Source organism: Barbus barbus (assembly GCF_936440315.1).
Source record: "Barbus barbus genome assembly, chromosome: 3".
Lineage (NCBI taxonomy): Eukaryota > Metazoa > Chordata > Actinopteri > Cypriniformes > Cyprinidae > Barbus > Barbus barbus.
The window spans coordinates 36,811,083-36,836,309 of NC_136731.1; the positions used below are offsets into that span (position 1 = coordinate 36,811,083).

The window sequence follows — 25,227 nt, forward strand, 5'->3', positions numbered from 1 at the left end:
TCAGTCATTGTGTCGCTCCTCAGCAGGTCCTGGTTTCCCTTGTTTCGCTACATTGGATGATACAATGGGCTCATGTGTGTGAACAGGACTCGATCCCACCAGGTCATTCTGTCTCGGACCTGTGGGGAAATGCAGCAAGCTGGAACTACAAATCCCAGAATGCAAAATTGAACTGACTGCTATAAGAGGCTCTGATGGGCCGGTTGGTGTAACCGATAAATTAATAGGTGTGGGTGCCCTAGTGTGCAGGTCAGAGGTCATTTGTACATTTAAAGATGGATGCGACTGACTCTGGATGTTATGGGTGCACAGAGACAATGTGTTACCGGGACTCCCACTCCTAACCTGAGGAGCCAAACCACTGGACGGAAATGCCGCCAAGCCTAAGAGTGACCCGCCATTGCGTGGAACATGGTGTCCTAGATAAGGAGAGTTGGGTGTGGTTTTTGAAGTCTGATATGAGTTTGGCTGATTCTCTACGCCCAAGGTGGCAACCCTTTCCTGGTCAGGACAGCATGGAAAATAGGTTGAGTGAGGACTGGGAGCTTGATGGAGGAGCTCTATGTCCCCTTCCTGCCCCAAGATGGAGCCTCTTTCCTGGGCATGGCTCCCGCTGCAAATGCATATGTGCCTGGATCCTAAAGAATCTATCCGAGACGCCTCCGGCTGCAGGCAAGGGCCAGCAGACATGTTAAAGGCCAGCCTGGATGGCCAGTCGGTGGTCGAGGAGGCCACGTTGGTACAGTTGGAGGATGTATGACAATTGAAAGAGCTGAAGGGAGTGAAAGAGGAAGCGAAGTGAGGTGGGGTCAAGTGCGTATAAAGGAATTGCATCATTTCGTGGAGCTCCTTGGTCAGTGAGGACACTTCCTGGTTCAGGTGGTTCATCTGAAACAGAATCAAACACCAAAAGTTGATGTCAGGACAAATAACGATGATGAATGTCATAAATACTATTTAATATTCAGAAAAACTATTATTTAAAACTGTTTCTTTTGATTAACTGTAGGTTTTTCCTGATACCTCTGTACTGAGTTGACGAAGACTCTGTCTGACCTCCTCTGTCTCAAGGAGAAGGTTTGCACCAACCTGAAACGGGTCTAAAAACACCAAAAGAAGTAAAAAAATAGACCATTTTTAAGCAAAATGTATCATAATATAATATATATAATTTCCACCGGAGCAACCTAAAAGAACGGAATTTGCAGCAGTTTCCTCAGTTTTTTTGCAGTGGAAGTGAACCAATAACAATTATGTATCTGTGTTTGTTAGTGACAGTAGGACTACAATTAACAGTGACCTAAATGTGCGTAATGAGTGTGTTTACTGTACATGTACATCAAAACACTGATAACTGTAAAAAGTAATGTACATGCTAAACAAGCTGCCAGAATACCAATAAAGGTGTTTACATGCAAAGGTACATCTTGGTAATGGCCAAACCATTTTTGACCTTTATTCAATAATAAAACACTATTTAAAGTGTGATCATGACCTTACAGGTTGCCAGTTGCAATACCATTGCCTATTAATAACGTAATAGTAAGACAGGTAAACAGTGTGTTGACATATTTAGTGAAAGGGTCAGTTTGATTGGTGTGGGAGTTATGGATTTTGATTGGCTGATATTACATTCTTTTTACCCTATTTGCAATTGCAAAATCCCGGAGGGACTGAAATGTTAAATTTAATTAATTTAATAACAAAATATGCCCGAATTATCATTATTAGTCTCAAAACCTAAACAGTGTTGTATACAACAGCATTTCTACAGTAAATCAACCAGGGGTTTCGCCAAATTTTGATGAAAATACATTTTTCTAGTTATGTCAAATTCTAAAATATGGACAGTGAGGGGTCTTGGAGTCAAAAAGGTTCAGAACCACTGATCTAAACCATAATGCACTAGCCTAACATTAAGGGAGAGTCCACCTCACCTTTGACCTCTGTGTTAGGAGATGGCTCACTGTGCTCAACATTGAAGTGAAAAGCATGCTCGTTATCCTCAATGCCATCGACAACCCTACAGGACAGACAAGAGGACATTAGTGCATCAGTAATCAATATTATCTGCTCTAAGTATTAATAATATTTGTATATGGATGTTTCCTCGTTCTAGAGGTTAAGTCAAAAATAATTGTAAAAAAATAAATAATAAAAAGTAATAATGAATTATAGTTTCTTCTCACCGGGGGCTCAGGTCCAGCGGGCTGAAACAATTCAGGGTGGGAATGAGCAGTTTGGCTGGTCTGTGGCAGGAGCTCTTGTCTATTCTTGGGGCAGGAACTGCAACTGGAGGCAGATCCTCATGGGGTGGCATCTGAGGAGAGGAGGTTTGTACTCGGGAGCTCTGAATGGGTGATCTGCAGAGACGGAGCATGCTAAGGTGCCGAAACTCCTCCCCTAACATGGTGCTCAGATTAGGCTGAGATGAAGGACCGCCCAAGCCAGAGAGCAAGGGCTTCCTGCCAAAGTCTTGTCCAGCATCCACCTCTTGCTCTGCCTCTACAATAAACGGTAGCTTGGAATCATCAAAGCGCTCCTGGAAGTAATAAAAGGGGTAGAGAAAAGAGCCTAAATGTATTGTAGGTGGTTGCTATTTTTGAACTTTACATAAAAAAAATATAAGATAACAAAAATGTATCACAGTTTCGACAAAAATATTAATAAACCCAACTATTTTCAGCATTAATATTAATAATTGTTTCTGTTTCTTGAGCAGCGAATCAGCATATTAGAATGATTTCTGAAAGAGCATGCGACTGAAGTAATGACTGATGAAAATTCAGCTTTGACATGACAGGAAAAAATTTCATTTTAAGATATATTAAAATACAAAACATTTTAAATTGTAACAATTTCACAATTACTGTTTGCATTTTATTTTTGATCAAATAAATGCAGCTGGCATAAGAGAGTTCACAAAAGAAGAAGAAAAAAATTCTGCACAATATTTAGAAAGAACTATCTAACCTAAACAGATCATTGTTACAAGGAACCTGACATGTAAAATGTACTCAAAGGATTTACTTCATTAAATAGTCCAACTGGACTCAAAAAAGCAATAAAATGCTTGCCTTCTGTTTTAAATTTCTATGAACCACTGCTTTTTACAGTGTGGGGTTTCATGCTCTCTGCTTTTGAGAAAGAACACTCAAAATTATTTATGAGTCACTGTTCTGTGCGTGTCATCGTGTTCTTCTGTGTGTGTGACTCTGTATATCCTTCCTTTGGTTTGTGCGTGTGTTAGCTGACAGCTGGCACAGCAATGAGACAGAGGGTCAGTGCCACAAACAGATTGCTAATTCACCTGATTCAGGCACATCCAGATGAGTTGCTGTCTGCCAATTCTGATGTGGTGCATACACACACTTCTGCAGTTCAGAGTGGCACTAATAATTGGGAGCTTATGTAAGGTGGCCTTTTGATAAGTATGGGTATGGCTGTGCATGCGTGCAAGCATAAGAGTGTGAATGGAAAGGTTAAAAAGAATGGGAAAAATGTCAAAATTTTGAACGGTAAAAGTGTGTGATAAATCTGCTCGTTACCTGTGGGAGTCGAGTTGAGCGAGAGAATCTGGCTTGGCCCTGTTGGGATAAATAAAAACCCTGAGAACCATAATGACTCAAGCTCAAACAGAACACAAATGCACATGTACAACACTTAAGAATGCAACCCGTATTTTTTTAGGTTGGCTTATTGTTGATTGTGTTATACATTGTTGATTTATTGTTGATTTTATATTTTTTTATGTATTTTCACTCTATACAGTGCTTTGAGAAGCTAAGAAGTATATACAAGTATTATATTATATTATATATATGTGACCCTGGGCCACAAAACCAGTCTTGAGTCTCTGTGGTATATTTGTAGCAATAGCCAAAAATACATTGTATGGGTTAAAATTATCGATTTTTCTTTTATGCCAAAACTCATTAGGATATTAAGTAAAGATTGTGTTCCATGAAGATACTTCATTTTTGATTAGTAATATGCATTGCTAAGAACTTCATTTGGACAACTTTAAAGTCGATTTTCTCAATATTTAGGTTTTTTTTGCACCCTCAGATTCCAGATTCCAGATTCCAATTTAGTTGTATCTCTGCCAAATATTGTCCTATCATAACAAACCATACATCAATGGAAAGCTTATTTATTCAGCTTTCAGATGATGTATAAAGCTCGATTTTGAAAAATTGACACTTACTGTATGACTGGTTTTGTTGTCCAGGGTCATATATATATATATATATATATATATATATATATATATATACAGTGGTGTGAAAAAGTGTTGGCCCCCTTCCTGATTTTTTTTTTTTTTTTGCATGTTTGTCACACTTTAATGTTTCAGATCATTAAACAAATTGAACTATTAATCAAAGATAACACAAGTAAACACAACATGCAGTTTTTGAATGAAGTTTTTTATTATGAAGGGAAAACAAAATCCAAACCCACATGGCCCTGTGTGAAAAAGTGCTTGCCCCCTAAACCTAATAACTGGTTGGGCCACCCTTAGCAGCAACAACTGCAATCAAGTGTTTGCGATAACTTGCAATGAGTCTGTTACAGCGCTGTGGAGGAATTTTGGCCCACTCATCTTGGCAGAATTGTTATAATTCAGCCACATTGGAGGGTTTGAACATGAACCGCCTTTGTAAGGTCATGCCACAGGATCTCAATAGGATTCAGGTCAGGACTTTGACTAGGCCACTCCAAAGTCTTCATTTAGTTTTTCTTCAGCCATTCAGAGGTGGATTTGCTGGTGTGTTTTGGATCATTGTCCTGCTGCAGAACCCAAGTTCGCTTCAGCTTGAGGTCACGAACAGATGGCCGGACATTGTCCTTCAGGATTTTTTGGTAGACAGCTGAATGCATGATTCCATTTATCACAGCAAGTCTTCCAGATCCTGAAGCAGCAAAACAGCCCCAGACCATCACACTACCACCACCATATTTTACTGTTGGTATGATGTTCTTTTTCTGAAATGCTGTGTTACTTTTACGCCAGATGTAATGGGACACACACCTTCTAAAAAGTTTTGTCTCGTCATTCCACAGAGTATTTTCCCAAAAGTCTTGGGGATCATCAAGATGTTTTCTGGCAAAACTGAGACGAGCCTTTATGTTCTTTTTGCTCAGCAGCAGTTTTCGTCTTGGAAATCTTCCATGCAGGCCATTTTTGCCCAGTCTCTTTCTTATGGTGGAGTCATGAACACTGACCGTAACTGAGGCAAGTGAGGCCTGTAGTTCTTTAGATGTTGTTGTGGGGTCTTTTGTGACCTCTTGGATGAGTCGTCGCTGCGCTCTTGGGGTAATTTTGGTCGGCCGGCCACTCCTGAGAAGGTTCACCACTGTTCCATGTTTTCGCTATTTGTTCAAACACTTTTTTACACAGGGCCATGTGGGTTTGGATTTTGTTTTCCCTTCATAAAAAAAAAAAACTTTATTTAAAAACTGTATGTTGTGTTTACTTGTGTTATCTTTGATTAATATTTCAATTTGTTTGATGATCTGAAACATTAAAGTGTGACAAACATGCAAAAAAATAAAAAATCAGGAAGGGGGCCAACACTTTTTCACACCACTGTATGTATATATATATATATATATATATATATATATATAAGCACATTCTAACTATGTACAGAATACTGTATCTGTGTAAAAGATATCGATTTTTTGTACGTTTTTAAAAAAACTACTTGTTTTACTAAAATAAATAAATGGACATAAATTGATGTTTTGAAATTTAATTAATTATAAGAAGACATTCTATTTGAACTTTCTATTCATCAAAGAATCCAAACAAAATGAATCATAGTTTTAACAAAAATATTAAGCAGCACAATGGTTTTCAGCATTTATAATAATGTGAAAAGTTTCTTGTGTAATGGTAATAGCTAAACATTTAACACTGAATGTCTGCTGAAATGACAAGCCAATGACAAGAATTAATGACATTTTAAAATACATTCAAATAGAAAACAGTTATTTTAAAGTTATTTTTATGTATTTTTGATCAAATAAATGCAGCCTTTATGAGCAAAAGAGATTTATTTGAAAACATTAAAAATCTTACTGACCCCAGACCTTTGAATGGTAATGCATGTACTGAATATATATGTAAAAAAAATATAGAATAATTTTTTATTTAAAATATTTTGAAATTAATTATATATGATTCTGTTTATTGCACCAATACGTCCCAAACCAAACAGATAAAAGAACATGACATAATGATTCAATTTAAAATTTAATTATTGATTATAAAAGAAAGGGACAGCTGAATGATACAGAGCAATTTAAGAAAGTCAATTGAAAAGACTATGGTTTAATAGTCATTAAAATGTATGTCACAAAAATATAAAATATTTAATAGCCACAAAAATATTTAAAAAAACAAAAACCGAGATAGGCCAGTCAGTTCCAGATGTAATTTGCACATGATGTAATGCACTTTACCTCTCTGAGGTTGTAGGTGAGGTTGTGGTGTATGTCCTCATTAAAGCGGCTGCCATACTCTGGGTAGAGCTCCAGAACCTCCTGCAGCGCTCTGACGCTGATGTACTGTAGATCACAATAGGTCAGAGCCTTTACATCTGCGTTAGCTTTGATCACCTGATCCTTCCCAGGCAGGTCAGCGCCAATCAGGTCTCCCTTACCTGTACACCAGACAAACATGTTAGTGCACGCGAGTCAAGCTGTTGTTCCATTTAATTGTGCTAAGATAAACAGAACACGTGCAGATCCAAGCTTATCCCTTTAATTAATTATCTATCAATCTATCAGTTCGACTAACAGATGCTTATTTATTTGGCTTGAGATGAGTTGCAACAGCTGCATCAACCACAACAGCTGGTACTAACATTTAACTGTTTTAAAATATTGATCTGCGGAGATCTAGCCTGCTGGTTCTAAATGGACTGAAAGCACTGCCTGCAGGAAATTGATTTTAAAAGGATAGGATAGTTCACCCAAAAATGAAAATTACCCTATGATTTACTCACCCTCAAGTCACTCTAGGTGTGTATGACTTTCTTCTTTCAGACAAATACAGTCAGAGCTATATTAAAAAATGTCCTGGCTCTTCCAAACTTTATAATGGCAGTGAATGTGGATCGAGATTTTGAAGCCCAAAAAAGAGCTAAGAGATTGCAGGAGCTAGAGATTTGGTTTATAAATAGTGCTGGGCAATGATTATTCGCGATTAATTGCATCCAAAATAAAAGTTCTTATTTATATAATATATGTGTGTGTATATTTATTTTGTATATATAAAGACACATACATATTTTGAAAATATTTACAAGTATTTACATGTATATATTTATATTATATAAATATATTTAATATATATTCATGCATGTGTGTGCATTTATATATACATAATAAATATACACAGTACACACACATATGTTATGCACACAAAAACTTTTATTTTGGATGTGATTAATCGTTGCCCAGAACTATTTGGGAAGTTTTAAATATGGATATTATTCTTACACAAACACATCGCTTCTCTTCAGAAAGTCTTTATTAACCCCCTGGAGCTGTGTGGAGCACTTTTTATGATGGTTGGATGCACTTTTTTGCGCTTCAAAATCTCAACCACCATTCACTGCCTTTATAAAGCTTGGAAGAGCCATGACATTTTTTTAAATATAACTCTGATAGTACCCTTCTGAAAGAAGAAAGTCATATACACCTAGGATGGCTTGAGGGTAAATCATGGGGTAATTTTATTTTTGGGGTAAACAAGTTGGTTCACTTTGTGGCTGTTTTGGTAACAGCCCCTTCTATATAGCCATTTGTCTATATAACATACCCAGTATGGCAAGCACCATGCCGTCCTTGAGTACCTCCAAAGACCCTGAGCAGACGAAGTGTTGAGCATGCAGGGCATCTCCATGCCGAATGAGGTACTCTCCAGGTGCACAGAAGGAGGTCTTAATGTGCAAGGACAGTGAACGCAGGCACCCCCTACTGGCAGAGGAGAAGAGAGGCAGCTGCAGAATGTCTTTGTTGAGGTGCATGGCGATGTCTGCCCGCAGCTCGTCTGGGAAGTCATGTAAAAGCTAACGGACAGGAAGAGAGATGGACATTACCCACAATGCAATGAGGGTGGTGATAAGATCATGGCTGTGTCTTGACATAAAAAACAAACAAAGATGACATCTAAAAGCTGTGATTTACGGAGCCCTTTAAGGGACATTGTGGTTCGAAGTTCGGACAAACTTCCTGTTTACTTTACAGCTTGCAGTGGTTACAGCTTGTATGTTCACAATGGAGCGGTTCATAGAGTTTTGTTTTCAACTTGGACTCAATAAAGTAATAGTTATACAGTCAGTGCTTAGTTCAAGGCACAGTTTTGGGACATTCTAAAATGCCTAATGTGGCTTAATGTTTCAAAACAGACATTAAATTCGATAACAATAAATCCTGATAAAACTGATTAGGCTAACATTAATAAACTTATTAATAATAAACTAATAAAGCAGAATATGAACACAACGCCCTGCATGTTAAGCCTTTTCTTCCCCATAGAAAACGTTTAAGGTAGGCTAATGAAAGATTCATACTCCTATGTACACAATGGAGCGGTTCATATAGTTTTAATTTTGAACTTGTACTCAAGTATAAAGAAATACAGGTTAGTTCAAGGCACGGTGACTTATTAAAACATGACGACGAAATTTGATAATAATACATAGGCTACTAATAAACTTATTAGGCTAATATTAATAACCTTATTAATAATATTACTATTAATAAAGCAGAATAGCCCAGAATATGAATGCAACGGATTTGGTATTTTTAAATGACCGTTTTCATTCATTAGCCTACCTTAAGCATTTTATGGGGGAGAAAAAGCTTACGTGCAGGGCGTTGCATTCATATTCTGGGCTTCTGCTTAGCAATATTATTAATAAGGTTATTAATATTAGCCTAATAATTTGATCACCTTTTATTATTATCAAATTTGGTCCTCCAATGTCCCTGTTTTAAAGCATTAAGCCACATTAAGCGTTTTAGAATGTCCCAAACCCGTGCCTTGAACTAAGCACCGACTGTATTTCTTTATACTTGAGTCCAAGTTCAAAATAAAACTCTATGAACCTCTCCATTGTGAACATACGGAGCTGTATGAACCACTGCAAGCTGTAAAGTAAACAGTCCGAACTCAACTTTTTGCAAGAGAACGCAAATATCTTTGTGAGAGAATGCAAACGTTTCTTGAGGGAAAGCAAAGTTTCTTGAGGGAATGCAAAACATTTGAAAAATATTTTTTCCTCCTACCGCAAATTTTTTCCACTCACACCGAATTTTCCCCACCACAATGTCCCTTAAAGGGCTCCGTAGTGATTGGTGTGTAAATGTACAATACATCTACTTTTGATGTCATTTCTAGCAAGACGTTTGTATGTAATAATATAATATCCATGTATCAAGTTCTCTCTGTTTTGTTGTGCGTCATTAAATTATTATGTTGATCCAGATGCCTGTCTGAAATCAGTTTTGGGAGGTACCTTTGTGAGCAAACACCGCCTGCAAAGTCACTGCCTCATAGGGAAGTGAGGCAACTCAGCTAAGCTTTCGAACGCAGCCCATGTTTACAGTTGTAAACAGAGATTATTGTACTAGAACGCTGTCATATCCATCATAATCATTATGCGATAATCATATTCTTTCACTCAAGATGAGGTAATCCCTCAGAGATCAGAATCTGTCTTTCAATATGATCTCAACAAGATGCAATATCAGCAGAGTACAGTAGCTGTTTGGAGGGTGTTCCTGTGAACCGTTTGCAGTGTCCTGTGAACCGTTTCAATCACTGCATAAATTAGTAGCCTGACAGATCAGAGTGTAAATGAGCTAGGCCACGCTTTAGTTATTTTTCTTCCCACACAAACACAGTGCTGGGGAGTAACTAACTAAATGTAGCAGTGCAACTTCATTTTTAGTGGTGTGACTGTAGCCGATAATGTAGCTTTTACTGCAACATGCTACTTTTGACCTATTGGTTTACGCACAAAGCTTTACAGCTGAAGAAATCATTAAACGTTCTTCTAAATGGTCTTCTCTCATGTTTAGCACTGCAAAAGTCAGATTAATTTTTAGCCAATAAGTTCAGATGGTTCATTTAAATCAATTCGAAAGATTGATTCACAGATTCTTTTAAATGGATATTTTCTGTAAATACTACTGTTTACGATCTGCCAACTTGAAAATAAAGACTTTTTTTAGTTTTATTAGTTTTATTTATTTCTATTTCTATTAATATTTATTAATTTCTATTAATATCTTTCTAATGATTTACTTTGATTACAAAAAATATATGTGATCTCTTTATATACACTACTGTTTAAAAGTTTATGGTCAGTATGTGTTAAAGTCTCTCATGCTCACCAAGGCTGCATTTATTTGAACAAAATACAGTAAACTCAGCAATATTGTGAAATGTTATTACAATTTAAAATAAATACTTTCTATTTACATATATTTTAAAATGTCATTTTAATTTTCTAGAGTCTGTTGAAAACAGTTAATATTTTTGGTGAAACCATTTCTTCAGAATATTTTGACAAAAAAGAAAGTTCAACAGGACAGCATTTATTTGAAATAAATCTATTTGAACATTATAAATGTCTTCACTTTTTATAAATGTCATTATAAAGTCTTCAATTTGATGCCTTTGCTTATAAAATGAAATAAAAAACCTTTAAGGCTTGAAACCGCCTTAAAAATAGTGTAGTAGCTACTTTTTGTTAGTGCACAAGTGTTAAGGGATTTTTAAAAGAATAGCTTTAGTTTTAGTATAACTACTTTTAAATTAGTAGCTTATAACTTTTTAAAGTTTTAAAGTAGATTCCCCAACACTGCACTGTTTTTTTTATTTTAATTGGATATAGGTCTTTTCATTGTGGGCAATTACCACTGCTATAACAATCACAGTATTCAGCATTAGTGAATGTCTCAGAAAGCTATAATTAGCCCATTGAAAGTAGATGTGACCCAGATCTGTGCTCGTGAATTGTTCTCCATCTGACGATACTAGTATGTTATCAAACTCTGATGGGGCTTTTACACGCTTAGAAAAAAAAAAAAATTAATTGGGGTTCTATATATAACCCTTTATATTGCTATGCACTGAACTCCATAGAACACTTTCTTCTGAAAACGCTCTATATAAAAACAAAGAACCGACCCAAGCCTCCACTCGATTAGGCCTAAATATTGAAAATAAAGCAAGTGAATTAAACTGTAAACATTGCAGTCATATGCTCCACAGCCCCTGCTCAAGAACCACGTCATGGCATGGTTTGTAGGGTCTACCTCGTTCGCGTTGATGCCATTGTTGACAGACCAAGTGGTCTGGAAGTACTCCAGCATGCGCTGCTTCAGCTGCTGGGGCAGGCGATGCACACGGATAAAGTCCTTCAGATCCTTCATGCGCGTGTGGTAGAGCGAACGGCGGGAGTACATGCGCTGGATGATGGCTGTAACGTTTCCAAACACCACTGCGTGCATCAGGGCTGTGAGAAGAACGCGAGGGAGTCTTGAATAATTGGCTGTTTGTGAACAATATGTTCTACATCTTATATTAGATACTGAACTTTGTGAGATGAAACTTTAAATAAATGGTTACCAAAATGAGGCTCTCTTAACCTACAAACAAGCTAATTATACATTAGGCCTGAAACGTGCTGGTGAACACACCCCCGATAAGCATGGTACAGATGGAGAAGATCTTCTCAGCGTCTGTGTTGGCACAGACGTTTCCGAACCCGACGCTAGTCAGACTGCTCAATGTGAAGTAGAGCGAAGCGATGTAGGCGCTGCGCAAAGATGGGCCGCCAACTGTACCATTCGTGTAAGGAGTCTCCAGACGCTTGCCCAACTCCTGTAGCCAACCTACAGAGGACAGGAACAGTGGAAATAGAAGAAAAAACAAATAGGGGATTGAAACATCAACTTCATATTGACTTAAAAATTTTGTGATCTAAAAGACAAGCTATCAGTTGATATACCATCAACAAAAAGTTTATTGAGCATCAAATCAGCAAATTAGAATGATTTCTGAGGGATCATGTGACACTGAAGACTGGAGTAATGATGCTGAAAAATCAGCTTAGTCATCACAAATTACATTTTAGAATATATTCATTTATTTTAAAAGGACTATTTTGCAGATGTCCTTGTTACGTTTCTGTGCATTGATCGTGGTAATATCATTGCAGTCTATGGAGGGCCAAAGCGCTATCAGATTTCATCAAAAATATGTGTACTGAAGATGAACAAAGGTCTTACGAGTTTGGAGCAACATGAGGGCGAGTAATTAATGACAGAATTTTCCTTTTTGGGTGAACTTTCCCATTAATCTGTCATTATATTTTACAATATTACAGTTTTAATGTATTTTTGATCAAATAAAAGCAGTCTTAAAGAACATAAGATTCTTTTTTAATAACAAAAACCCTGAACTTTTGAATGCAGTGTATTTAACTGGCATCTTAATACACAGAGAAACCATACGGCCCCTTACCGATGTCCCAGGTCAGGGGATCATTGCTGGCGAGCTCTTTGCGTCCAATGACGTACCAAACACAGGCCAACCAGTGTGCCAGCAGGGCAAATACAGACATCAGTAGTGTCAGGACCACAGCACTGTACTGAGAATAACCGTCCAGCTTCTGCAGCAAGCGCAGGAGACGCAGCAAACGCACAGTCTTCAACAAGTGCACGAGGGAAGTCTATGAAATAAATGACACATTTATGAAAACGGTGTAAAATTTTGAAACATCAATCAATAGAAAGGAAATAATCAACTCTCAGTTAGTCACAACCAAATAAATGTTTCAATTTGACTTTATAACTTTGGTTTACCCTGCACTACTATAATATACAATAAATAAAGTCCCACAATTACAGAACACAGCATAGAGCAACCATATTTTATAGTATGTAAGGGATTATTATGCATTCTCACCACTGAGATGTTGAATAAATAGAGTAGGTCAAAGGGCAGAGCAGCGATGAGGTCCAGGACAAACCAGGTAGTACAGTAGTGCAAACAGATCGAGTGAGCATCATAAACCACCTGACCCGCAGGCCCCACGTAGGTGGTTCGGAAATTCAGAATGATATCTAGAGAAACAAATTAACAAAAAGGCAAGCGAATTTAGAAATATAATTTGTTTACAGCATTCAAAAGGCGAATATTTCTCACCAGAGCCCTCAAACAGCGCCCTTTCAATCGAACACAAATATTGACTGTGAATGCATGAATATTAAAAACATGCTAATTAGAGTGATGAAGCCTCGTACATGCTAGACTGAATAAATATTCATGAATCATGTTCTGTGCAGATCCTTATTCCATGGTACATTTAGTCCCATTAACCAATTATTTCACCACATCTGTGTACATGAGGTTTATTAAATTACCACTTGCTTCAGGTCACGGTGGGGCTTCCGTATTATTATTACTATTATTTTTAATGAAGAGAGATTTAGTTGTATGCTTTGTGCAAAAACTAGATAATGTCGGGAGTGTGGATTAAAAAGACTTGTCTTGGTTGGGAATGAGGGTGTGATTGTCACTTTGTTAACATGTTTGAAAGCAGCTCTGAGCTCTGCAGATGTCCGAAATTAACACTGTTTAAAAATGGAACAGAGGTGGAAATGAAGCATAAAAAGGAGACATAGGACATAATTTTCCACAAAGCCACACACCGAGGATGAAGAGCATCTCCACAGCTATGTCGCTGACAATGGTGGTTCTGGAGGTGGAGTCACAGTCCGGGTTGTCAGGTTTGCTGTCGTCAGGGGTGGAGAAGCAGACGTTGTATGGGACGGTGACAGCCACGTAAAATGTCGCAAGGAGGATCAACCAGTCCCACAATGCTTTGCACATGCTATAATGAAGTAAAATGAAGCGGGATTTCTGCACCGACGCCACCTTGTATTCCGGGAGAGTCGGCTGTGAAAAAACATGCTGTGAAAAACATGAAAAGAAACGTCTATTTATTTCTGTTTCAAATGTGTTTGAATTATAAACCTTACACACTACAGGAAAAATGAGTAGTTCGAGACTAGGATATAATCTTAGACGTCATTTTTACTAAGAGCCTCTTAAGTGGAAGCATTACTTTTTTTATGCGCTAACAAATTATTCCTCGGCAGTTGATGATTTGAGTTGATGATAAATCATAAAAGCCGCATTCAATTTCTTCTCAGTAATTCAACCTTTTAGCCTGTAGTATTCTGACTTTAATCACGGCTGATCCAAATATTCTTCACGTCTTTTGTGTGAATGTGGGCCACGCTGTGCCCGTGTTATTGGAGTTTTTAAATTAACTGGTGACCCAGCATGTCCAAATGTGCAATATGCACATGCTGTCACCTCATTAAAAAGAAAAAGAACAGTAGCCTAATAGAAATTGTTTCTCGCTACATTAAGCATGAACCAGTAATCTTTAAAAATATTTGGTTATGATGGACAAAAGTGGTGTAGCTTGCTACTACAGATTGACCTTTTGTTAAAGTTTCCAACAGGCAAAACCATCTGAACTAGATAGTTAACTTTATCCAAGAAGTTATATCATATCAAAAGGACTAAAAAACGTAAAGTCTCCAAAACAAATCTCTCAGAATCCCATCTTCATGGAAATTATGCATATTTCTCATAAAAAAGTAATTGGTGCCTTAAAAAAAAAAACATGGTGATATCAAATACCACTTGCCAGTTCATAGAAGGCTGCGCTTGATGTTTTATGTTTGTGAGTGCAAAAAGCTAAATGTGGATTCAGTCATTTGCTCTGAAGATGCTGGAAAGGCATTTGCAACAAATCAGAAGGTATACAGGAGCTAACGCTTGCTATTGCTTCCTGAATGCAACAGAAATAAACGTTCACTGATTCTTCACACCTGCAGCATTCAGAAAGAATATTTGAATAGCTTGAGACATTCATAAAAGGTGCAGGTAACAGCTCATAATGACACAGCAGGAACATTTAACATTTGCTGTGAAATGCCAGGGTAACTCTTAATGCTAATTGTACCTCACCACAAGAGAGAATGTCCTCAATTCAAGGAGCTCTCGATTCAGATTCATTCAAGAGTACATTTCACTTATATTCCTTTGCTAAAGCTTTAAGTTAGTGGTAAGTTAGGGGTAAGATGAGCCATTTTTTATTAATGTGGTCCCTAAGCATCTAAAGTAAATTCAGGATGTTTCCTGTCATTATAAATAATCAAAATGTATCTATGACAATGGGTTCTAAAAATATGGCTTCTTGTAAAAAAGTGTTCCCGTGGCTCAATTTGCCCCAGGTAAGGGCTAAGTTGACCCGAGTCAGTGGGTATAGATGCACCATTTGGGTGAAAACTGACCCTCTGACTGAATCTGATTCAAACCTGCGTGGAAATTTTTCAATAATTGACCTCTTTTACAGATTAATTTAATAATCAAATTTCCCTTTACATTTCTTTTCTTAAAGCTGGCTTAACATAAAATCAATCCAAATGAAGTTTAAATTACAATATTTAATTGCTTGCATTTCTGTTGAACACCAAAGTTGTATCCTTTGTTGAGTAAGTTGAGTAAGATTCAATAAAAACTGAATTAGAATGAAGTAAACATTTTAGCCAAATGATTCTTGGCATGGTGGCTTTTCTGTAATGTTGAACAGGCTATTAGGGACTACAGGTGGAAAGATAAGGTATGATTATAATGTGACGAAAAGCATCTGGTTCTGATCAGAGAAGAATTTGGTGCACTTGTACACTGTCTCTATCAAATAAACTACAAATAATATGTATATATTATGATAAACTAAACCCGTTGCATGATATCACATTAAAGATTTAGAGATTTCATTTCACTGCCTTATGGTGGGGTAAGTTAAAATGCTGGCTCAATTTACCCCACAGCATTTGGCTCACTTTGCCACATAGCTGCCATTTTTGAAAAAAAAACAACTAGCTACGACAAGCCAAAACCAGTTTTTAATGGGTGCCTTCCACTTCTCCTTTTCACATTTTGGCAGAAATGGTGGGTTGTTCCAAAATACATGGTCAATCACATGACAGTAAAAGTGTACAGTTTCCAAGATACAGGGGGTGGATCAACTTACCCCACTCTCCCCTATGGGAGTATTTCATATTGATTCAAATTACATTTTTTAATTATTCAATAAACGAATCGCCTTGTTTTGGGAATAGGCTACACTGGTCGTGCTGTATGTTTGTTTTTGCTTGCAGTTCACAAGGACATCTCAAATAAGGACCTTGTGTGCCATTATTCTTTTTATTGTGTCACATTCAATACAGAGTGCACATTTACAAAAAGAGCTTAGTGAAGTTGAGTGAGCGAGCAGAACAAGTATAGCACAATACATCACACAGCGACTGAACTAGGCATAGAGAACGAGAGGATCTTTGGATTTCAACAATCTTTCATTCAAAGATGCTATGTATATTTTTACCATGAATTAATATTTTTTACATGAGATTCAGATTTCAAATCTTTCTGTCTATAAAAATTAGTAATTTGAGATTTTATGTTCAATATTTTGTACAATATTAAGTCCTATAGCTAACATTTATATACAGTCCAAACTTCTCTTGCCTTCCAGAAAGACATATTTTCAAGACATATTTTGAATTGTTTTCACTCTGACTAAGGTCTCACTCTAGCTTCTTATTCTTCCGTGGATATATTAGAATGTTTGTAGCTTTTATGCAAATGTGATTCGTCTCTTCATCACTGAAAGTTCAATAGATGTGGTTTCTTATGTGAAGTCAGTTGTTTACATATAATTTATTAAAAGGCATGTGCATCAAAATGTAGGTGTTCTGTGAGTTGTAAGGATTTTGGGAACAGTATGTTCTTTTCCAAAGCATGAGGACTGATTGTCCTGTACAAAAGGGCTGTTGTCTGAAATATTTATTTATGAAAGTAACTATCGTCCGGTGGATGTAAATATTGAATATTCTGCTAGATATCAACACAATTCCAGACATTAAATGAGTCTGACCTTTTCATTTTAACAGCTACAGTAGACTTCTGTTTCATCTTGTTAGCTGGAAGCATGAGGACATTTACTCTTTAAAAGTGTCAACAGATTGTAAGGTCAGTCATAAGAGAACATAATGCCAGAGAATCTCATCTTTACATGCATGCTGCACTGATTAAAATGCATTTTTTTCTTTATCAGTATTTTCATCCATTTTCCAGGAAAATATACTTATAACAAGATTAATCTACTTGCATGAGAAGCAAAATTGTTTATGAAGAGTTTTTATTTCACAGAAAACATTTTTATTTTTTGTATAAGTTTGTAATCATATATTAAACAATATTTTGGAAGTTCTATGCTTAAAATTTAGAAAAACTTTTGATGACATAGTAAGCAACATTTTTAATACATTTTAATACATATTCTCTAAAGTTTTTGTTTTTCTAAAATTTTGCTAATCAAGCATATTTGATCGGTGTTTATCTTTTCGTCAGTTTACTTGTAAGTGCAACATATTCAGTCAATATATAAGAATATTGATTCTGATTTACTACACTAAAACCTCCACAAAGGTGAGTGAGAATGATTGTGGTAGTCATATCTAGTTACATTTGGCAGCTTCCTTTTGCTCCTGTTGGTGAACTGACAGGTCAGCTGGTACAGGACGCTGCGGCCACGCTCACGAGCTTGACTCAGATGAGTTCGACCGGACTTCCTGTTGTGAGTACCATCCTCTGAAAAACACACAACAAGTATATAAAGTGTCAAAACTAAATACACCAAAATTATAAAAGAACAACTATTATTTGGATCAAACCGGCTCACTGCCAGTCAGTTACCTTCTATGGTGGAGCCAGGATGTGATTTGCCATACGAGTCAGTGATGTTTTTGAAGGATAAGAGAAAAAGAACCACTTCTCCTTTCTCATTTTTAATAGGCACAATGTCCAGCAGACACCAGAATGTAGTACCTAGAGTCACAGAAGGCAAATTATGAAAGCTCCAGATATGTGAAATACAAATATACACTGCTGGTCTGAAGTCTGAAATAATTAAGATTTTTTAAAAATGTTTTTGAAAGTCATCTCTCACCAAGGCTGCATTGATTTAATCCAAAAAGAGTAAAAACAGTAATATTGTCAAATATTATTACAATTTAAAAGAACAGTTTTCATTCTTTTTTCAGTGTTACATTATCCTTCAGAACTCATTCTAATATGCTGACTTGGTGCTCAAGAAACATTTCTTATTATTATCAATGTTGAAAACAATGTTGGAAACTGTGATAGACTTTCATTCAGAAACAAAAAACAAATTACAATTTTATTCAGCAAGGATGCATTACATTGATCAAAAAATGACAGTAAAGACATTTATAATGTTACAAAAGATTTCTATTTTAAATAAATTCTGTTCTTTGGAATTTTTTATTCATAAATGTATTCTGGGAAAATAGTTTCCACAAAAACATTAAGCAGCACAACTGTTTTCAACATTGTTGATTATAACAAATGTTTCTTGAGCAGCAAATCAACATATTACACTGATTTCTGAAGGATCATGTGAACGATGCTGAAAATTCAGTTTTGCATCACAATTACATATTAAAATGATTTGGAACAGAAAACTGCTCTTTTAAATTGTAATATTACTATTTTACCATATTTTTGATGGTAAACATAAGAGACTACACTGTAAAAAAAAAAAAAAGTTGGGCAAATTTAAAAGTTTAAGGCAACCAGCTTCAGCAGATTTTTGAGTTTTCTCAATTACTTAAAGTTTAGAAATTTCCTAAAAAATAAGTTGAGAAAACTAAAAAATCTGCTGAAGCTGGTTGCCTTAAACTTTCAAGTTTGCCCAATTTTTTTCTTTTTTTTACAAACACAATTATTCCAAAATATTATATTTCTCATTTTATGAATTCTGCAAAAGAAACAATGAATGGTCTTTACCGTTCTTCCTGTAATAGCGGACCTCCGTCTGGAACTCTCTCTGTCCTTCCAGAGTTTTCTCCACCTGCTGAGTGACTCTCTCGCTTGTTTCCTGTCCGTGCAGGAACTGACATGTGCATGTCTTCTTCATTACCTCTGTACGTGCAAACCCGGTGAGCTCGCAGAACCCATCCGAACAGTACACGATGGGGTACCCACGACTCCCCTGAGCATTTCCCAGCAGGAAGTTACTGTCTGTACACACCAAAGACACACAAAGGACAGAATTGGAAAACAGCGAGATGTAAAAAAAAAGTCACCCACTTTGCAAAATAAATTCAAGATGTTCACCATTATCATATAAAGAATGTTGTATGCCATATACCGTAGTACTCTCTCATTCTCGCCTGCTCATTATTAAGCTAATTATAGATTTCCTGTGTCATTCCGAATTCTTTAGATCACTGGTAGAAAACTAAAAGATGCGTGTTTCCATGGCAACTTTGCTATTCATTTCACCTACTGTAAGTTTTGCAGGGGTGGAGATTATGTAAGAATCGATTGACTGTGGGTGCTTGTGTATGAGTAAAAAGAAGTATTACGGTGGCCTCCGTTCTGGATCCTAAACAGGCTAAATATTTTGGTCCCCAAACTGGGCAGCACTCTTTCCCTTAATGCTACTGCTTTCAATGAATATGTACACAAGCTACTATAAAAAACAAGTGGAAATAATAAATGCATCGAAACTGAGTTTATTTGTGTAATTGTTCCCCATTAATGAACAAACACACACAAAATCATTTTTTCCACTCAGTCGGTCATTCAGATGAGCTTTGGAAGACCATTATTAAACTTTGCTAACAACATGCAGGCTAATTGATCAGTATCATGTTACACTTTACACATCTACACAAAGCGTTTCATCCATCCATGCGTTCAATTGTTCCTTGCTTGTTCCTTGCTATCAATAGACAGCACTTGTGCAGAGAAACTATAAATAAAGCTTAAGTTAAATGCATGACCTCACCATCAACCTCAGCACATAGTGTTAGTGCTGCATCTGCGCCACTGACATAATGAACAAATAAATGAGAATATGAAGCGATCGAGGTTCCTAAATGAGCAAATAAACTATTCGGGGGGATCGGATTTCATACACTTACTGAACTAAAATGCGTACATATGAGAAAGGCACTTGATATCTGATATGGGTTTTGCTTCATCTGTTGCTAATATTATTTCATACAGTGATATTATTGATATAAAATTATTCTGCTACAGTTGACATACAAGATTGTACTTGAGATTGCCAATTTGTCGGCCCGTTTTTAATGTTTATCATTATCACAGGCTGGAATCTGTCTGTAGTATCAGATAAGCTAGAAAGAATGCTGCACGTTATACTACTCTAGATGAAAAAACAAAAATATGCTTAATATCAACCTGTAGAGCTAGACCAAGCCCAAAAAAGGCCAAAATCAGACATAAAGCCAGCATGACAAAGAACACTGCGCTCTTAAATTCCGCACAGAAACATTTCGGGCATCAGCTTGTACACAAGACTACAAAATAGTTCAGAATTTGTTGATATAATAATCATGTTATACAGTACTAGGTGGGATAGTGTAAATTACACACACACACACACACACACACACACACAGGCCTTTTCCTATCAATCTATTCAAATACATGCTGTTAATGCCGCAGAAACCAACAGTTTTGACAGATTCAGCTTTCAAGATGGTGAGATGATACTGTGCTTACTATGAAAACTATCATTATGTGCTGTGGTATTAAGGCAAGATGTTCTTGGTATCTGGTTGCTATGGAAATATATATTTAAAAAACATCATATGTCAGTGTGCTTATTTCTGTCACTGAGGTTACCAGGAAACTGTGTCTACTGTTTATTTTTAATAGAAACTGTGAAAACAGGTTCATATCTATGCAATCTAAGGGAAAATATACACCCGCACATTAAGAAATGGGTTTTTCAAAATACCCGCTGTGACATTTTCATTCTTATGCTCTTTTCTTCCAAAATGATTAACAGTGCAGTACACAAAAATACTTGGCAAATAGCAGGATGAGAAACTGAGAATATATGACGCTAGCTAGGCTTAAATTGCCAAGAGGAAGCTGCTAATAACTGCAAATAAAATACACACAGATGCTAAAACTGAGGTAATAGCTAGTCAAGATGCTCCTGAACATACACCTCAAAAAACGTCTCAAGGCTATGAAAAACATGACATGACAGAATTAATTTTTTTTTAATGGAAAGAAATGAATACTTTTACTCAGCAAGGACACACTCAATTTATCAAAAGTGACTGTAAAGACATCTATAATGTTATAAATGGTTTCCATTTTAAATAGATGCTGTTCTTTTTTAAATTTCTATCACACAAATTTTGTGTTCACACAAATTTTAAACACCACAACTGTTTTCAAAATTGATAATAATAATCATAAAATGTTTCTAGAGCAGCAAATCAGCATATTAGAGTGATTTATGAAGGATCATGTGACACTGAAAACTAAGAAAAGTATAATAATATATATATATATATATATATATATATTTTTTTTTTTTTTTTTTTTTTTTTTTTTGTGGGTAAGATACTTTTTTCAAACACATAAAAAATGTACCAACCCCAACATTAATATATTTTTAAACAAATTATTATTTGCATCACTCTTGCCTTCATGCATACTAGTGAGATTCAAACATGCTCAAAGTTTTGTAGAACTTCAAATTGGATTTGTTGTTTTTTGCCACCATGCATACCTACCATTTGCAAACGTCCACACTTGATATTTTAAAGTCTTTAAAGCGTTTTTAAGGCTTTAAATCAAGTGTCACTTCACAGTATTCAGGCCGAATTGAAAGGCTTAAAACATTTATTTCTGCAAAACCAAAACATTCGGGCTACTTTATGAAATAGACAGTTATGCATGATCAATACGACAGTTTTAATGAAGTACAGGCTAAAAAACACGACATGGATCCTTTAAGGCCTTGTCAAGCACCTCTCTGTTCTAATAATCCTCTTCAGATCTTTAGTCTGCCGCAGAGCTAATTAAAAGTGATTTAAGCGATTATGAAGGAGAAGGGGAAAAACAAGAGAGAGAGAAGGGTGGTGATACCGAGGCATACAAAACTCAACATCACGTTTATCACTCACACATGTTCATACTGACGCTGAATTTAGACAGCCAGTGTTGTTTAGGATGGGTGTGACACGATAGCGGGAGGTTGTTCTGAAAAGTGAGAGAGCAAATGGTCAGCGTGACATTTCATAGTGTGAAAATCTGTCTCCAGGAACGGCAGAGGGAATGATTCATATGATTGGCTGTACAGTGAGTTAAGGACATTGCTTTTGTTAAGAGCATCATGCACAGACATTTTCCCCTACGTTCCACTTACAAAAAAAGCAATGGCTAAGGAGGAGAGGACGAAAGAAAGCAAAAGCCTCTTGCTTATTTTTAGATAATATGGCTATCAATATTTCTGCTTGTTGAGCGGATTGTAATTGTCATTGGTTTGTAATTTTTCTTATTTTAATAGCCTCATCACACAGGAGTGCTGAGAAGGTGAAAGGCTACTGATGGCGAAATCTCCTGAGTGCTCATTAAGAGACTCCATACAGTCTAAACAGGAAGTGACTGACACCGGACGCTTCAATATATCTGATAATCAGGCTGGGTGAAGATGGTGCGAGTTCTTATTAGACCAGAACAAGATTCTTAGTGACTGTCTGTTTGAAACGTACAACTGTACCTAGAATCTGTATGATCATAGAGTGAAAAGTCTAGTTAAGATCCTTTCAGTCGAAATTGACGTGAAAAAGCAAAACAAGTCACTGATTAATGGTGTATTTACACCAATAGTGAAACATATATGTGGTGGGCTGAATGAACCACAAATTCACCAAGCACGCAGCGAATAATAAACACAGAATGTAGCTGAGGCAAGTGTAACATTTCAAAGTGAATCCAGCTTGAATTCAATTAGTTGTTTGTAGTGTGAACAGAAAAAAAACTATATGAAAACCCAATCTTACAAAACCCGGTTCAAACCACATTTACATGTGGTTTAAAATCTGATGCTGAATTGGTTTTAAAGAGTATTTTTCTTTGCATTTTTGTATTATTTGTATTTTTCATTATTTGCATCACAAAATTCAATCTATAGTAGTGTTCAAATTCACATGCGCACTCTCAAAACGTACTAATATATATACTTTAGGTACTGTGTACCTTTTAGGGGTAAAGAAGGTAGGTGTAAACTTTTGAAAGGGTACTACCCCAGTGAAAGCTGTTGTACCTTTTTTCTGAGAGTACACAACCAGTCATAAAGATGTCATTTGAAAAATGAATCAGATTTGGGTGCAGTGACCAAAGCGTTGAGTAACCTAGATGACTGGATGGGATGAATAAACTCATTGACTTACACCATATCCTGTACTGACGAATCAGACTATAACACACTAACACCACTGTGTCTGTCAGTTCAGAGCAGATAGGGTAAATTCAACACTTCAGCACATACTATCGCACATTCAAGGTTTAGTCATGCCCACCTTCATGGCTTTAGTGCGCTTCGAGTTCTCTCGACAGACATGATGGCAGGTAGAGGAGGGAGTGAGGACCACTTACACAAAATGATCCCATCATCTATTGCCCTCCATCATTTGTTCGCTCGTATTTGCACAAAATTGTAAAGCAAACTCCCACACTACTGAACACTGAGCGCCGTGTTCTTTTCAAGTAGTTCTGTACACACACAGACACTCAAATACAACAATTCAGCCTAGATTTATCAATACAGCAAAAAAACGACTCCAGAACATTACCAAGTACAATTTCTCAAGATGATACAACAACACATCCCTCATCTGACCTACTGACACTGAAATAAGACATTCAGCCCTCAAGGATGGCAACATTTTTGCATGAATCTGCCTGCTGAATTTACATTAAGTAGACACTTACGCTCATACTGCACTTCTTGCGATATAGCCATACTTTTTGTAATCACAGCAAAATGCTCACTTAATTTGTCCCAAAACAAAGGACTTCCACAGAGAGTCTCTGAAGAAAGTTACAAGCAATAAACAGAGAAAGAAACAGCATAATGGAGGAAGAATGAAGATCTTATATCACAGCAAATAAAATCTGCCTGAAAAATTTATTCTGTATTTGTCATTTAAGTATTCTGATTTTAAGTTTTACGCATGAGGATTTTTTCATTTCATAATTGAGGTAACATAAGATCATTATTTAAAATATGTATGTTTGAAATGCCTATATATTGTTATAAGTTAATAATATAATAATTATAATTATAAATTGAAATATTAATAATATAATATAAATTCAACTTAAAAGAAAACTTAGTAATGTTGCCCACTAACCGAATTTAAAAAATGGAGGTAGTAACATAATTACTATTATAAAATAAATGAAAGATAGAAGGTTTAAAAAACAAACATTTTATAAAAATGACAAAAGCACAAATGAAATGAAACTGACAAAATAAATGAAACTAAGTGACAAAATAAAAGCTAATTCAATATATAAGTATATCCTATAATAGTAAGACTTGAAACTCCTTTCACATTTTATATATGAGGTCAGAAGCTGCATTAGAAACCGTTTCAGAGTCCCCGAGGATGAAAGCTTTGCCAGAATTACTCACGTGTGCCATCAAAGCGCTTGGCGATGGTGTCAAGAAAGGTGTTCTGAGGGGCTAGGAGCCCTTTCATCACTGGCATGATGACTAATCCTCAGAGCTCCATCACATACAGAACAGAGAGCGAGAGAAAGCAGAGAGGTGAGGTGATTCTGTCTGAAGTTCAAACGGTGTTGGTGGCTGCCTTATACAAGGTGCTAATGGCTTCTTTTTAAGGACCGTATCAGTTGAACTGAAAGCCTTCTGCAACAGTTTCATTCCAATCTTCAGTGTCTCTGCTTTAAAGAGCATGTGGTGCAGTAATCAGATGCTACGCTAAGCTCAGAAAACTGTAGTTTAGTAGGATGCATTCTTGTCGCCCAGCAGTCTATGTCCGGATGGTTAAGTTTGTCTAATTTGTGGTGATATTGCGCTCACTTTCTACAGCCCTTCAGTTTGGTACATCTGCTCTGCTCTCTCTCTTCAATGAGATACTCAATGAGAATTTTCTGTCTTCTTCTCTCAAAATACAAGCTTCATCTCTTTCCTTTGTTGCTTGTGTTGTGTCTCTTCAATGCTCCCTCAGTCT

At 36.4% G+C, this 25,227-nt stretch overlaps 1 protein-coding gene across 1 annotated transcript; it reads right to left on the reverse strand.

Moving 5' to 3' along the window:
* On the reverse strand, positions 1 to 24,741 carry LOC306858809 (voltage-gated delayed rectifier potassium channel KCNH4-like; the record flags this gene model as incomplete). Its single annotated transcript, XM_079399552.1, has 16 exons — positions 1 to 888; positions 1,024 to 1,100; positions 1,938 to 2,023; positions 2,190 to 2,542; positions 3,549 to 3,587; positions 6,469 to 6,668; positions 7,832 to 8,081; positions 11,341 to 11,540; positions 11,725 to 11,919; positions 12,551 to 12,758; positions 12,995 to 13,152; positions 13,741 to 14,002; positions 17,637 to 17,761; positions 17,867 to 17,998; positions 18,980 to 19,213; positions 24,666 to 24,741. The coding sequence occupies 16 exons, from the start codon at positions 24,739 to 24,741 to the stop codon at positions 1 to 3; spliced, it is 3,483 nt and encodes a 1,160-aa protein (XP_079255678.1).
* Between the last annotated feature and the right edge of the window lie 486 nt (positions 24,742 to 25,227).